Raw genomic sequence first — 17,343 nt, forward strand, 5'->3', positions numbered from 1 at the left:
TCCATCACCAAAGCTGGAGGAAGTTTTGTTTTTATTATATGTTATTAAAATAAATTTGGTAAGTACAGGTCGAGTATCCCGTATCCGAATATCCGTTATCCGAATTATTCCGAAATACGGACATTCCAGAAAGTGAAAAAAAAATTTTTTTTTGCTAAAAACTCACTGGGGACATTTGTAACAGCATCACTGGGGACATGATATGTAACTGGCACTATATATGTGCAAGACAATGATTGCTTGGCATTCAAATTCAGTGCTGAGATAGTACACACATTTTGTTTCACGTTTTGAAACCTTGTTTTTTGAACAATTAAAATATGTTTGTGTGTATATTATGTGTTTATACAGCATAAATGCAAGAAACTTCAAAATACATCATTGAAATATTAAAATATTCCGAAATACGGAATAATCCGTTATCCAAAATTCTCCTGGTCCCGAGCATTTTGGATACGGGATACTCAACCTGTATTATCAGACTGACAGAAATCAATTTTGCAATCTTCTTCCAGATTCTGCAAAAAACTGTTTTTATTGAAGTTTATATGATTGACCATATCTTCATATGTTTTCCTTGCAGAGTGGTGATGATGAGGAATACAGAAGAATTTACACAAAAAAGATTAAGCCACGTCTGAAGTCAGATGAGTGTTTAGAACCAGAGACTCAAACAAGGACCATCACAGTTACCAGGAAGGTGACTGCCTACACTGTGGATGTGACAGGAGCAAAAGATTCAAAGGAAATTGATATAAGTAGCCCGGAATACAAAATAAAAATTCCCCGTCATGAAATAACTGAAATTTCAAAAACCAGCGTGGAGACAGATGAGGGCAAAACAGTTATCCGAATTCCTGGTATTGATGTGTCTGGGAAAAGCTTTCAAGCAGGTGGCGAATACAGTGTTTCTCAGCCAGGAGATTCTGTAAATATTCACAGTACCACTGTAAGATATCTAGAACAGAGTGGAGGGCAATTTGAGTTTCCAGAAGGTTATAGTCATTCTCATGCCCAGCTTGACAGCAGATCCACCTTCGACATCAATGTGCCTGGTGTAAGTGTTTCTGGACCAAAGTTCCAGAGTAATGAAAAGATCCATGTTCAGGATACTAGTGGTGGGTCAGTGAAGATAGGACTCCCAGAAGCAAACATTAAGATGCAGAGATTTCATATGCCAAAATTTGGATCTGTGGAACCACAGATTGACAACACAAGTAGTCAAGTAACTGTAATTCAAGATGGGCTTGCAACTGGCAAGGCTCAAGTAGAAATGAGCACACCAGCAATTGAGGGAGGAGCAATGACTTCAAAAGTAAACCTGACTGCACCTATTGTGGGTGTGAAAGAACCAGATACAGAGTTGGAGAGCTCTGTTGGAAAAATACAAATACCCTCATTTAAAATGCCAAGGTTTGGTTTTTCAGAAACCAATAAAGAAATTACCGACACTGGCATGAAATTTCCAGAAGTAACTGTTGACACCTCCATAAATGTGGGTAAGGCCAATGTCACAAATCCAGATGTTCAGCTGGAGGGTAAACCTGAGGGTCCCGGTATTGTTGTTGATGTACCAAACTATAACATGCCAAATGTTAGCATTAATCTGCCAGGTTCTAAATCTAAGGGAGTGACACATATGACAGGTCTCACAATAGATGGCAATGTAAAAGGTCCTAAAATTGGTGTGAAGAATCCACAGTTTGACCTTGCATCAAAAGATATAGATGTTAAAGGTCTGCAGATGGATCTAAAAGGAACAAAAGTTGATGCAACCAGTCCTAATGTTGACTTAAGTATAGATGCTGATTTAAAACATCCTAAATATAATATTAATGCTCCAAATGCAGAGGTAGCTATGCAAAATGTGTGTGTAGAAGGGGTAGAAGGAAATTTGAATGTACCAAAATTTAAATTACCTACATTTGGAAAATCAGGATCAAAACTAGAAAGTGGTATCAATATCTCAGGCCCACAAATTGATTTTGCAGCCTCAGAAAGAGTACTGAAGGCGTCAGTGCCTAATGTTGACCTGAATCTGAAAAGTGGCAAGTGGGATGGAGGGGCTGATATCTCAGTGTCAAAACTAAATCCAGAGTTAGATGTAAAAGCAACAGATGTTGAACTTGAGGCTCCCAAATTAGATCTTCACAGCTCTGAAGACAAACTAAAGATTCCAAAATTTACAATGCCAAAGTTTGGGAGTTCTATAAAAGAAGATGATGTAATTGCTAAAGGTGCTTTACAGGTAACAGGTCCTGATGTTGGCATTGAGCCTCCAGCATTTGATATTAAAAGTCAAGAGGTGAATTTGAAGACAATTAATGTCTCTTTACCAAAGGTGCCTGATGTAGATTTCGGCCTGAAAGGTCCTAATTTGGGAGGAAACATTAAAGGTTCAAAAGTTGATTTCAAAGGGCCAGAAGTTCACCTTGAGGCTCCAGGTGTACATCCTGATAGCAAAGTAAAGGGTTCCCAATTCAGTGTGAATCTTCCAAAAATGCCAGATATTGGTGCCAATGTGAAAATTCCTACGTTAGAAAGACACTTAAGAGGTGCAAATCTTGATATTAAGGGACCAGAGTTGGATGATAAATCATCAGAGCTTGAACTGGAAGCACCTGATTTCAATCTGAAAGGTTCAGAAGGAAAACTTAAAATGCCTAAATTTAAAATGCCCAAGTTTGGCATTTCTAAATCAAAAGTTGATACAAGTCTCCCCAATGTAAATATTGATACATCAGGAACAGATATAAATATTGAAGGCACAGGGGGGAAGTTGAAGGGACCTACATTACCAGATATATCTGTGCCTGAAGTTGACCTGAGTCTGAAAGGTCCTAAAATTGAAGGCTCAAAAGTTGATATCAAGGGTATAGAATTTGATGCCCCAAAACTAAGTATAGATGGTAAAGTAAAGGGTTCTGCTCATCTTCCAAACATATCAGTACCTGAATTTGGGGGCCTCAGTGGGAAAGGAGATGTTAACATATCTGTCCCTAAGATTGAAGGAGATTTTAAAGGGCCAAAAGTTGATACACAGGTTCCTGAAGTTGATGTAAATATTCCAGATGTTGATCTTGAAGGACCAGAAGCAAAATTTAAAATGCCCAAATTTAAAATGCCTAAGTTTAGTTTGTCTGGTTCAAAAAGTGGGGGTCAAAATATAGATGTTAAACTTCCAAAGGGTGAGATTAAGGTACCAAAAGGTGAAATTGAGATCAATTATCCAAAAGTAGATACAAAAATTGACATTAAAGTTCCTGAAAGTAAAGTAAAGGATCCTAAATGGAATGGAGGAGTTGTCGTTTCAGGTCCTAAAATTGAAGGAGAATTACCAATTGTAGATATTGATGGTCCCGAATTTGGTATAGAAGGTCCTGAAGGTAAAATTAAGGGATCAACGTTTAAGATGCCATCAATGAATCTTGATATGCCAAAAGTTTCAATGCCCAATGTTGACATAAATTTGAAAGGACCCAATTTTAAAAAAGGAGATACCTCTAGCCTTAAATTAGAAGGATATTTGAAAGATCCAAAAGTTGACATGAAGGGACCCAAGGTGGACATTACAGTCCCAAAAGTAGATCTAAGTGCCCCAGATGTAGACGTGGAGGAAAAAGTAAAGGGCTCACAATTCAATATCCCATCAACGAGTCTTCCAAAAATGCCTGATGTTAATTTTAATATAAAAACACCTAAACTGGAAGGTGATGTGAAAGTTCCAAAAGTTGACCTAAAGGGACCTGAGGTAGACCTTGAATGCCCAGTTGCAGACATTGATGGGAAAATAAAAGACCCAAAAGTGAATATTCCATCAATACATCTTCCAAATTTGTCTATGCCTGACATTCATTTGAAAGGTCCAAACTGGAAAGGAGGAGCAGATGTTGACATAAAGGGACCTAAATTAGAAGGAGAGTTGAAAGGTCCTAATGTTGACCTAAAGGGTCCAGAGGTTGATCTAGAAATGGCAGGTGTTGATGTAGAAGGTCCAGAAGGAAAGCTGAAAATGCCTAAATTCAAAATGCCAAAGTTTGGCCTCTCTGGATCTAATGTGGAAACTTCTGTTGAGCTTCCAAAAGCTGACATTGAAGTGTCTGGACCAGATTTTGACATAGATGGCCCTGAAGCTAAAGTAAAGGGCTCAAAATTCAAGATGCCATCAATGCATTTTAATCTACCTAAGATGTCTAAGCCTGATTTTGATCTAAGCATGAAAGGTTCTGGTGATGGTAACCTGGATATTAAGGGTCCCAAGTTGGACCTCGAAGGCCCTGAAGTAGACATTGATGCTAAAGGAAAAGGCTCAAAATTCAAGATGCCATCAATGAGTTATCCAAAAATGCCCGATGTTGATTTTAATATCAAAACTCCTAAACTGGAAGGCGATGTGAAAGTTCCAAAAGTTGACCTAAAGGGACCTGACGTAGACCTTGAATGCCCAGATGCAGACATTGATGGGAAAATAAAAGGCCCAAAAATAAATATTGGATCAATGCATCTTCCAAATTTGTCTATGCCTGACATTCATTTGAAAGGTCCAAACTGGAAAGGAGGAGCAGATGTTGACATTAAGGGACCTAAATTAGAAGGAGGTTTGAAAGGTCCTAATGTTGACCTAAAGGGTCCAGAGGTTGATCTAGAAATGGCAGGCGTTGATATAGAAGGTCCAGAAGGAAAGCTGAAAATGCCTAAATTCAAAATGCCAAAGTTTGGCCTCTCTGGATCTAATGTGGAAACTTCTGTTGAGCTTCCAAAAGCTGACATTGAAGTGTCTGGACCAGATTTTGACATAGATGGCCCTGAAGCTAAAGTAAAGGGCTCAAAATTCAAGATGCCATCAATGCATTTTAATCTACCTAAGATGTCTAAGCCTGATTTTGATCTAAGCATGAAAGGTTCTGGTGATGGTAACCTGGATATTAAGGGTCCCAAGTTGGACCTCGAAGGCCCTGAAGTAGACATTGATGCTAAAGGAAAAGGCTCAAAATTCAAGATGCCATCAATGAGTTATCCAAAAATGCCCGATGTTGATTTTAATATCAAAACTCCTAAACTGGAAGGCGATGTGAAAGTTCCAAAAGTTGACCTAAAGGGACCTGACGTAGACCTTGAATGCCCAGATGCAGACATTGATGGGAAAATAAAAGGCCCAAAAATAAATATTGGATCAATGCATCTTCCAAATTTGTCTATGCCTGACATTCATTTGAAAGGTCCAAACTGGAAAGGAGGAGCAGATGTTGACATTAAGGGACCTAAATTAGAAGGAGGTTTGAAAGGTCCTAATGTTGACCTAAAGGGTCCAGAGGTTGATCTAGAAATGGCAGGCGTTGATATAGAAGGTCCAGAAGGAAAGCTGAAAATGCCTAAATTCAAAATGCCAAAGTTTGGCCTCTCTGGATCTAATGTGGAAACTTCTGTTGAGCTTCCAAAAGCTGACATTGAAGTGTCTGGACCAGATTTTGACATAGATGGCCCTGAAGCTAAAGTAAAGGGCTCAAAATTCAAGATGCCATCAATGCATTTTAATCTACCTAAGATGTCTAAGCCTGATTTTGATCTAAGCATGAAAGGTTCTGGTGATGGTAACCTGGATATTAAGGGTCCCAAGTTGGACCTCGAAGGCCCTGAAGTAGACATTGATGCTAAAGGAAAAGGCTCAAAATTCAAGATGCCATCAATGAGTTATCCAAAAATGCCCGATGTTGATTTTAATATCAAAACTCCTAAACTGGAAGGCGATGTGAAAGTTCCAAAAGTTGACCTAAAGGGACCTGACGTAGACCTTGAATGCCCAGATGCAGACATTGATGGGAAAATAAAAGGCCCAAAAATAAATATTGGATCAATGCATCTTCCAAATTTGTCTATGCCTGACATTCATTTGAAAGGTCCAAACTGGAAAGGAGGAGCAGATGTTGACATTAAGGGACCTAAATTAGAAGGAGGTTTGAAAGGTCCTAATGTTGACCTAAAGGGTCCAGAGGTTGATCTAGAAATGGCAGGCGTTGATATAGAAGGTCCAGAAGGAAAGCTGAAAATGCCTAAATTCAAAATGCCAAAGTTTGGCCTCTCTGGATCTAATGTGGAAACTTCTGTTGAGCTTCCAAAAGCTGACATTGAAGTGTCTGGACCAGATTTTGACATAGATGGCCCTGAAGCTAAAGTAAAGGGCTCAAAATTCAAGATGCCATCAATGCATTTTAATCTACCTAAGATGTCTAAGCCTGATTTTGATCTAAGCATGAAAGGTTCTGGTGATGGTAACCTGGATATTAAGGGTCCCAAGTTGGACCTCGAAGGCCCTGAAGTAGACATTGATGCTAAAGGAAAAGGCTCAAAATTCAAGATGCCATCAATGAGTTATCCAAAAATGCCCGATGTTGATTTTAATATCAAAACTCCTAAACTGGAAGGCGATGTGAAAGTTCCAAAAGTTGACCTAAAGGGACCTGACGTAGACCTTGAATGCCCAGATGCAGACATTGATGGGAAAATAAAAGGCCCAAAAATAAATATTGGATCAATGCATCTTCCAAATTTGTCTATGCCTGACATTCATTTGAAAGGTCCAAACTGGAAAGGAAGAGCAGATGTTGACATTAAGGGACCTAAATTAGAAGGAGATTTGAAAGGTCCTAATGTTGACCTAAAGGGTCCAGAGGTTGATCTAGAAATGGCAGGCGTTGATATAGATGGTCCAGAAGGAAAGCTGAAAATGCCTAAATTCAAAATGCCAAAGTTTGGCCTCTCTGGATCTAATGTGGAAACTTCTGTTGAGCTTCCAAAAGCTGACATTGAAGTGTCTGGACCAGATTTTGACATAGATGGCCCTGAAGCTAAAGTAAAGGGCTCAAAATTCAAGATGCCATCAATGCATTTTAATCTACCTAAGATGTCTAAGCCTGATTTTGATCTAAGCATGAAAGGTTCTGGTGATGGTAACCTGGATATTAAGGGTCCCAAGTTGGACCTCGAAGGCCCTGAAGTAGACATTGATGCTAAAGGAAAAGGCTCAAAATTCAAGATGCCATCAATGAGTTATCCAAAAATGCCCGATGTTGATTTTAATATCAAAACTCCTAAACTGGAAGGCGATGTGAAAGTTCCAAAAGTTGACCTAAAGGGACCTGACGTAGACCTTGAATGCCCAGATGCAGACATTGATGGGAAAATAAAAGGCCCAAAAATAAATATTGGATCAATGCATCTTCCAAATTTGTCTATGCCTGACATTCATTTGAAAGGTCCAAACTGGAAAGGAGGAGCAGATGTTGACATTAAGGGACCTAAATTAGAAGGAGGTTTGAAAGGTCCTAATGTTGACCTAAAGGGTCCAGAGGTTGATCTAGAAATGGCAGGCGTTGATATAGAAGGTCCAGAAGGAAAGCTGAAAATGCCTAAATTCAAAATGCCAAAGTTTGGCCTCTCTGGATCTAATGTGGAAACTTCTGTTGAGCTTCCAAAAGCTGACATTGAAGTGTCTGGACCAGATTTTGACATAGATGGCCCTGAAGCTAAAGTAAAGGGCTCAAAATTCAAGATGCCATCAATGCATTTTAATCTACCTAAGATGTCTAAGCCTGATTTTAATCTAAGCATGAAAGGTTCTGGTGATGGTAACCTGGATATTAAGGGTCCCAAGTTGGACCTCGAAGGCCCTGAAGTAGACATTGATGCTAAAGGAAAAGGCTCAAAATTCAAGATGCCATCAATGAGTTATCCAAAAATGCCCGATGTTGATTTTAATATCAAAACTCCTAAACTGGAAGGCGATGTGAAAGTTCCAAAAGTTGACCTAAAGGGACCTGACGTAGACCTTGAATGCCCAGATGCAGACATTGATGGGAAAATAAAAGGCCCAAAAATAAAGATTCCATCAATGCATCTTCCAAATTTGTCTATGACTGACATTCATTTGAAAGGTCCAAACTGGAAAGGAGGAGCAGATGTTGACATTAAGGGACCTAAATTAGAAGGAGATTTGAAAGGTCCTAATGTTGACCTAAAGGGTCCAGAGGTTGATCTAGAAATGGCAGGCGTTGATATAGAAGGTCCAGAAGGAAAGCTGAAAATGCCTAAATTCAAAATGCCAAAGTTTGGCCTCTCTGGATCTAATGTGGAAACTTCTGTTGAGCTTCCAAAAGCTGACATTGAAGTGTCTGGACCAGATTTTGACATAGATGGCCCTGAAGCTAAAGTAAAGGGCTCAAAATTCAAGATGCCATCATTGCATTTTAATCTACCTAAGATGTCTAAGCCTGATTTTGATCTAAGCATGAAAGGTTCTGGTGATGGTAACCTGGATATTAAGGGTCCCAAGTTGGACCTCGAAGGCCCTGAAGTAGACATTGATGCTAAAGGAAAAGGCTCAAAATTCAAGATGCCATCAATGAGTTATCCAAAAATGCCCGATGTTGATTTTAATATCAAAACTCCTAAACTGGAAGGCGATGTTAAAGTTCCAAAAGTTGACCTAAAGGGACCTGACGTAGACCTTGAATGCCCAGATGCAGACATTGATGGGAAAATAAAAGGCCCAAAAATAAAGATTCCATCAATGCATCTTCCAAATTTGTCTATGACTGACATTCATTTGAAAGGTCCAAACTGGAAAGGAGGAGCAGATGTTGACATTAAGGGACCTAAATTAGAAGGAGATTTGAAAGGTCCTAATGTTGACCTAAAGGGTCCAGAGGTTGATCTAGAAATGGCAGGCGTTGATATAGAAGGTCCAGAAGGAAAGCTGAAAATGCCTAAATTCAAAATGCCAAAGTTTGGCCTCTCTGGATCTAATGTGGAAACTTCTGTTGAGCTTTCAAAAGCTGACATTGAAGTGTCTGGACCAGATTTTGACATAGATGGCCCTGAAGCTAAAGTAAAGGGCTCAAAATTCAAGATGCCATCAATGCATTTTAATCTACCTAAGATGTCTAAGCCGGATTTTGATCTAAGCATGAAAGGTTCTGGTGATGGTAACCTGGATATTAAGGGTCCCAAGTTGGACCTCGAAGGCCCTGAAGTAGACATTGATGCTAAAGGAAAAGGCTCAAAATTCAAGATGCCATCAATGAGTTATCCAAAAATGCCCGATGTTGATTTTAATATCAAAACTCCTAAACTGGAAGGCGATGTGAAAGTTCCAAAAGTTGACCTAAAGGGACCTGACGTAGACCTTGAATGCCCAGATGCAGACATTGATGGGAAAATAAAAGGCCCAAAAATAAAGATTCCATCAATGCATCTTCCAAATTTGTCTATGACTGACATTCATTTGAAAGGTCCAAACTGGAAAGGAGGAGCAGATGTTGACATTAAGGGACCTAAATTAGAAGGAGATTTGAAAGGTCCTAATGTTGACCTAAAGGGTCCAGAGGTTGATCTAGAAATGGCAGGCGTTGATATAGAAGGTCCAGAAGGAAAGCTGAAAATGCCTAAATTCAAAATGCCAAAGTTTGGCCTCTCTGGATCTAATGTGGAAACTTCTGTTGAGCTTCCAAAAGCTGACATTGAAGTGTCTGGACCAGATTTTGACATAGATGGCCCTGAAGCTAAAGTAAAGGGCTCAAAATTCAAGATGCCATCAATGCATTTTAATCTACCTAAGATGTCTAAGCCTGATTTTGATCTAAGCATGAAAGGTTCTGGTGATGGTAACCTGGATATTAAGGGTCCCAAGTTGGACCTCGAAGGCCCTGAAGTAGACATTGATGCTAAAGGAAAAGGCTCAAAATTCAAGATGCCATCAATGAGTTATCCAAAAATGCCCGATGTTGATTTTAATATCAAAACTCCTAAACTGGAAGGCGATGTGAAAGTTCCAAAAGTTGACCTTAAGGGACCTGACGTAGACCTTGAATGCCCAGATGCAGACATTGATGGGAAAATAAAAGGCCCAAAAATAAAGATTCCATCAATGCATCTTCCAAATTTGTCTATGACTGACATTCATTTGAAAGGTCCAAACTGGAAAGGAGGAGCAGATGTTGACATTAAGGGACCTAAATTAGAAGGAGATTTGAAAGGTCCTAATGTTGACCTAAAGGGTCCAGAGGTTGATCTAGAAATGGCAGGCGTTGATATAGAAGGTCCAGAAGGAAAGCTGAAAATGCCTAAATTCAAAATGCCAAAGTTTGGCCTCTCTGGATCTAATGTGGAAACTTCTGTTGAGCTTCCAAAAGCTGACATTGAAGTGTCTGGACCAGATTTTGACATAGATGGCCCTGAAGCTAAAGTAAAGGGCTCAAAATTTAAGATGCCATCAATGCATTTTAATCTACCTAAGATGTCTAAGCCTGATTTTGATCTAAGCATGAAAGGTTCTGGTGATGGTAACCTGGATATTAAGGGTCCCAAGTTGGACCTTGAAGACCCTGAAGTAGACATTGATGGGAAAATAAAAGGCCCAAAAGCGAATTTTCCATCAATGCATCTTCCAAATTTGTCTATGCCTGACATTCATTTGAAAGGTCCAAACTGGAAAGGAGGAGCAGATGTTGACATAAAGGGACCTAAATTAGAAGGAGAGTTGAAAGGTCCTAATGTTGACCTAAAGGGTCCACAGGTTGGTCTAGAAATGACAGGTGTTGATGTAGAAGGACCAGAAGGAAAGCTGAAAATGCCAAAATTTAAAATGCCAAAGTTTGGATTTTCAGGATCTAATGCTCGAGGACTGGATATTGATCTTCCAAAAGCTGACCTTGCAGTGTCTGGGCCAGATTTTGACATAGATGGCCCTGAAGCTAAAGTAAAGGGTCCGAAGTTTAAGATGCCAAGCATGGACCTGAATGTAAAAGGTCCTAAATTAAAAGGGGAGATACCAGATGCAGATTTTGAAGCTGACCTAAAGGATCCAAAATTCAAGATTAAAGGTCCTGAATTTGATATCTCAAGTCCAACTTTATCAGCTGAATTGCCAGAAGGCAAAGTCAAAGGGTCAAAATTTAAGTTACCATCCTGGGGGTTTTCAAAACCTAGTGTTTCCATTCCTGATGTAGATCTTAATTTGAAAGGACCTAAAGTGAAAGGTGACATTGATGCTTCAATTGCCATGGAAGGCAAACTTAAAGGCCCCGAGTTGGGAGAAGAATTGCCAGAAGTAGAGTTTGACATGCCTGAAGCAAAGGTTAAAAAATCCAAATTTAGACTGCCAAAGTTTAACTTTTCTGGTCCTAAAGCACAAGCACCCAGTGTTGACATTAAAGTTCCAAAATCTGACATTAATATCAGTGGTCCTGATTTGGAAAGTCCCAATCTGGAAGTAAAGGGCAAAAGTCACAAATTTAAAATGCCCTCATTAAGCATAACTAGCCCTAAAGTGTCTATGCCAGATGTTGAATTAAATGTAAAAGGACCTAAGTTGAAAGGTGATATGGATGTCTCATCGCCAAATGTTGAAGGTGAATTAAAGGGTTCCAATCTAGACATAAAAACTCCAGATATGGACCTGGAGACACCTGACTTTTCTCTGGAGGGCACAGAAAGTAAAGGGAAACTTAAAATGCCAAAATTTAGTCTTCCCAAATTTGGATTTTCTGGTTCAAAACTTGATGCTCCGGATATAGATCTAAAACTTCCAAAAGCTGATCTCAATATGTCTGGTCCAAAAGTAAAGATTGAAACTCCCAATTTGGACATTGATGGCCCAGATGGAAAATTGAAGGGTTCAAAACTGAACATGCCTTCATTTAGTGTAGATTTGCCTAAAGTAACCATGCCCAATCTTGATCTAAATGTGAAAGGTCCTAAAATGAAAGGAGATTTGAAATGTCCTGATTTTGATATTGAAGCACCCGAGTTAGATCTTCAATCCCCAGATGTAGACCTTGATGGGAATGTTAAAGGCCCAAAAATAAAGATGCCACCAATGAATTTTCCAAAAATGTCTATGCCTGACTTTAATCTGAAAGGACCCAAGATTAAAGGAGATTTGAAATGTCCTGATTTTGATATTGAAGCACCCGAGGTTGGTCTTGAATCCCCAGATGTAGACCTTGATGGGAATGTAAAAGGCCCAAAAGTTAAGATGCCATCAATGAATTTTCCAAAAGCGTCTATGCCTGAAATGAATCTGAAAGGACCTAAAATGAAAGGAGATTTGAAATGTCCTGATTTTGATATTGAAGCACCTGAGATTGGTCTTGAATCAACAGATGTAGACATTGATGGGAATGTTAAAGGCCCAAAAGTAAAGATGCCATCAATAAATTTTCCAAAAATGTCTATGCCTGAAATTAATCTGAAAGGACCTAAAATGAAAGGAGATTTGAAATGTCCCGATTTTGATATTGAAGCACCTGAGGTTGGTCTTGAATCCCCAGATGTAGACCTTGATGGGAATGTAAAAGGCCCAAAAGTTAAGATGCCATCAATTAATTTTCCAAAAATGTCTATGCCTGAAATTAATCTGAAAGGACCTAAAATGAAAGGAGATTTGAAATGTCCCGATTTTGATATTGAAGCACCTGAGGTTGGTCTTGAATCCCCAGATGTAGACCTTGATGGGAAAGTAAAAGGCCCAAAATGTAAGACCCCGTCAATGAATCACCCAAAAATGTCTATGCCTGACTTTAATCTGAAAGGTCCTAAGATTGATGTTGAAGGTTCAGGCATTGAATTAGATTCCCCAGATGTCAATTTGAAAGGCCCTGAAGGAAAACTTAAAATGCCCAAATTCAAAATGCCTAAATTTGATATTTCTGGGCCAAAAATGGGGGAAATAGATGTAGATGCTAGCTTACCCAAAGGAACCATTGATGTTGAGGGCCCAGAAGGTAAGCTGAAAGGTCCTAACTTAAAAATGCCATCCATGAATATCACTTTACCAAAAGTATCCATGCCCGATTTTGACTTAAATGCTAAAGGTTCCAAACTTGAAGGAGGTTTGAAGGGACACACTATTGACATTAAGGGTCCATCTAAAGGAAACGTTGATCTATCTGGAGATATTAACATTTCTAGTCCTAAATTAGATGTTACAGCACCGGTGGTAGAAATAGAGGGCCCTGATGGAAAGCTAAAAGGCTCTACATTTAAGATGCCCTCATTGAATATGCCAGATATGGACTTTAATTTGAGAGGCCCAAGCTGGAATAATTTGTCAGGTCTGGAAGTGAAGGGTGATTTAAAAAGTCCTGATATTGACCTACAAGACTCTGAAGGTAAAATTAAGATGCCAAAATTAAAAATGCCTAAATTTGGAGTTTCTGTACCAAAAGTGGAAGGTGTTGATATTGAAGCACCTGAATTAAACATTGAAGGCCCAGATGTTAAGGCAAAAGGCTCGAAATTCAACATGCCATCAATGAATGTTAACTTACCAAAAGTGTCCATGCCAGATATAAATCTAAAAGGACCCAAAATTAAGGGAGAAGCAGACCTCAGTGGTCAAAATATAGAAAAAGACATACATTTGAAGGCTCCACATTTGAAAGGAGATTTTGATGTAGCTCTCACTGGCCCACAATTGGAAGGAGAACTAAAGAGCCCAGAAATTAGCATGTCAGTGCCTGATATCAACTTTGGGTCTACAGACATAAGTGTGAAAGGTCAAGCAGCAGAGATTGAGGGTCCTGAGGCTAATATAAAACTGCCTAAAGTTAAGAAACCAAAGTTTGGTTTTGGCATGAAATCACCTAAAGCAGATATAAAAACTCCTTCCGTAGATGTTACAATTCCAGATGCAGATTTTGATTCTGAGGTCCCTGATGTAAGTATTGGAGCCAAGGGGAAAAAGGGTAAGTTTAAGATGCCAAAAATTCACATGAGTGGCCCAAAAATCAAAGGCAAAAAAGGTGGTTTTGATGTAAATGCCCCTGAGATAGATAGTGACCTAAATCTTAATGCTCCTGATGTTGATTTAAATATTTCAGGTGGAGATGCAGGATTGAAAACTGATATTGGCTTAAAAGCAACTAAAACTCGAAAGCCACTCTTTGGAAAATTGTATTTCCCTGATGTAGAATTTGACATTAAATCTCCAAAAGTAAAAGGAGAAAATTCCCTTCAAAGTCCTAGAGCAGACTTGAAGACTCCAGATTTAGACATTGGTGGTGGAATACACACTACAGAAGCCGATTTAACATCTGCTGGGGTTAGCATTGAAGGTCCTGATATAAAGGTAAAAAAACCAAAATTTAAACTCCCAGCTTTCAATATGTCTGGGCCAAAGGTAGACATACCTGAGACTGACCTTTCTGTTCCAAAAGGAGACCTTAATATATCTGGCCCAAAGGTTGCAACAAGCATGGCAAATCCTGGCCTAGATGTAAATATTGGTTCATTAAATATTAAAAATGAAGCACCCAGTATCACAGTTGACACATCAGTGCCAAAAATTTCTGTTCCAGATGTGACTTTGAAAGGACCAAAAGTTAAAGGTTATACAGTAACTTCTGAGAGTATGGAATTAAGTCCTCCTGGTGTAGACATATCTGGGTCAGGTGGGCAAATTAAGATTCCAACATTTGGCATCTCTGGAGCATCTGTAGGTGGTTCTGGGGTTAGTTTTGATTCTGAACTTAAAGCACCTGAGATGGAGGCAAAACTGAAAGGCTCCTCAATCAACATGCCTAAAGTTGATATATCTATTCCAAAAGTTTCTGGTGCAAATATTGATATGAATTTACAAAAACCGGAGATTGAAGGTGATTTTGGAATTTTAGGTGGGAAAAAACAAAATATAAGTGTTACAGTGCCAGGCACTGATGTGAAAGGTTTTGACAGTCAGATTAATTTGCCTCAGGTGGAAATTTCTGGTCCACGCTTGCAAGGTCCTGTTGGGAAATGGAATACACAAGGAATAGATGCAAATCTAGAAAGTTCTTCTGGTAAAATTACTTTCCCCAGGCTTTTAATGCCAAAATTTACAACATCTGGACCTGAACTGTCTGGAAGAGAAGTGGGAGTTGATGTAGACTTTCCATCTGCAGATGTGCATGTTGTAAAGTCTGACCAAGCTGATGTAGAATTTGAAGAAAGTGACATAAAAATAAAAAAGTCTAAAATAAAAATGCCCAAGTTCAACTTCAAATCCAAAGGTAAAAGTGACATTAGTCTTCCAGATGTCTCAGTTTCTGGGTCAAAGGGAGATCTAAAAAGTTCGAAAGCCAGTTTAGGTTCTGCTGAAGTAGGGTTGGGTTCTGCTAAAGTAGAGGTAGAAAAACCTGCAAAGTATGAGTTTTCCTTATTTACTAGCAAAAAGCCAAGACACAGATCTTCCTCCCTAAGCGAGGAGAAGGATGAATCCACACACTCCTCTCCAAGTGGTACATTGGAAGCAGAAGCTTCATTGTCTGCAGAAGGGGGCAAAAAGAAAGGAAAACATTCTAAGATTAAATTTGGCACTTTTGGTGGCTTAGGGTCTAAATCAAAGGGTTCCTATGAAGTTACCTTAAGTGATGATGAAAACGTCCAAGGGAGTGGGGCATCTGTTTCCTCCCGTAAGTCAAGGGTCTCTTCTTCCTCAAGCAATGACAGTGCAACTAAGGCAGGCGTCCATATGCCTAAGGTAGAACTGACTGTTGCCAAAAAGAAAGAATGAATGCCCCATCCTTAACCCAGCATGTATATAAATATATATATCTGTGTGTTTGTACATACATTTTGCAGCCTTTATAGAATTCTAGCCTTTTTGAATAAACAGTGGAAATACAAAAGGTTAAAAAATAAAAGCAGACAGATCCTCAGTTGTTTATTAAATTCCATGCACACATTAAACCTTTCACTACCTGAGATATTTTATTTGTAAGCCAAACCCTGGCAGTGAAAGATTTAATGATCTGTTTTTGATATAACAATTTGTACATGGAAATATATTTTTCCATATATTTTTTTTTAACTTGCATATACAGTTTATAATTTCATTTGTTGGGCTTTACAGATAGATAAAACACTGTAAATTGCATTGAACCAGTTAGATGGGCGGAAAAGCAAGGGTCTCTGAGTAGTTGTAATATGATGGTAACAAAATATGAAATGTTGTAAAACAACATTTATTTTCAGAGAGCTAATCTGACAGAAAAATTATGTGTTTTTTATGTTTTTTTATTTTACACCCTGTCTAATATATTTGCAGATCTTTCACAATTTATAGTGTTGCTTTCTGCTTCATTCATGTCATTACGATCACATAGAAGTGAAAAAAGTAACTTAAAATAGATGCACTGTTTTTGAAAATGACTATATCTCAAGTGAAGGACACCTGTAATGTAAAGTGCTGTTACTGCTTCGGATTATTAAATGTGTCTATGCAAAATTTATACATGTATGTTTGTGTTTATATTATTTTTTTTTTTTTCATATGCAATTGTCCCACTTGGTATCTAGTCACCAAGCTGTTAACTGGTAAACTCCCAAATTGTTTAAAACCTTAGCTTTGAAACTGACCTGTTTTAATTATGTAACATAAGGAAGAAAAAAAAGATAAGGGGAGGGGCATGGTCAGGGGCATGGTCAAGGTGTTATTTAAATTTTACTCTGAACCCCTCCCATATTTTTAACGGTAATCAGTTTCAGCCCTGTCTTTAGCATCTGGTGGTTCAATGCGTCATTTTTTTTTATTTGTACTATAAACCTTTTCTTCTTCAATTGTCATGCCTAAACTGATGCTTGTATTTGTTGGACGTAAACAAGATTTGCTTTCATTTCTAGTAAAATAAAAATAAATAAAAAGATTTAAATGAACCGTTTTAGCTACAAAAATCTGTAAACACTTCATTCAGAAATGTGTTATGGTGGATTGTTAAAAAGACAAAATAAAGCTTCTAACCTTTAGTAACATGTCTGTGTCTACAATCTGTTACAAAAGTGTGTTTGTGTGTGTGTGTGTGTGTGTGTGTGTGTGTTTTTTTCATATTTATGGTGGATTGTTAAAAAACTAAAACTTCTTACCTTTAGTAAAATGTGCCTACTATCTCACAAAAGTGTGCGCATTTTTGTGTGTGTATGTTTTTATATCCCCTTCCCCTTCCTTACAAAATGTAGACCAGTATTAAGAGCACCTGTTTGCCTTTCACCAGTTTTCCATTCTCCTGAGCGATGCCTACCCAGGCTACATTTACATTTAGGAGTTCTATTAGACATATGTGTGTGCAAGTGTAAAAACAGTGTGTTTTTAAACCCCTTTTGTTTTTTGTTTAAAATGCTCTTTTTTTCGGGTGGGGGTGTAAGAGCAAATTATTATTATTTTTTTTTTGGCTTTAACGCTTTATAGAAAATAGAAAAGTAATCCTGTATATTATATTAATTCTGTGAAACGTTGCTATGTATTGATCACCAGGTTTTAATGCTTTCTAACATTACCGTTCCAAAGTTATTAGGGTTTGATATGATTTATTT

At 38.4% G+C, this 17,343-nt stretch overlaps 1 protein-coding gene across 1 annotated transcript in view; it reads left to right on the top strand.

Moving 5' to 3' along the window:
- The window catches only part of AHNAK (AHNAK nucleoprotein), a 59,298-nt gene extending 42,519 nt beyond the window's left edge, over window positions 1-16,779 (top strand). The window contains exon 5 of the mRNA XM_083165184.1: window positions 584-16,779. Coding sequence (XP_083021310.1) covers window positions 584-15,547 — 14,964 coding nt within the window. The 3' untranslated portion in view covers window positions 15,548-16,779. The remainder of the gene's footprint in view (window positions 1-583) is intronic.
- The last annotated feature ends 564 nt before the right edge of the window (window positions 16,780-17,343 follow it).

This window comes from Crinia signifera, chromosome 11 (genome assembly GCF_055691185.1).
Source record: "Crinia signifera chromosome 11, ASM5569118v1, whole genome shotgun sequence".
Taxonomy (NCBI): domain Eukaryota; kingdom Metazoa; phylum Chordata; class Amphibia; order Anura; family Myobatrachidae; genus Crinia; species Crinia signifera.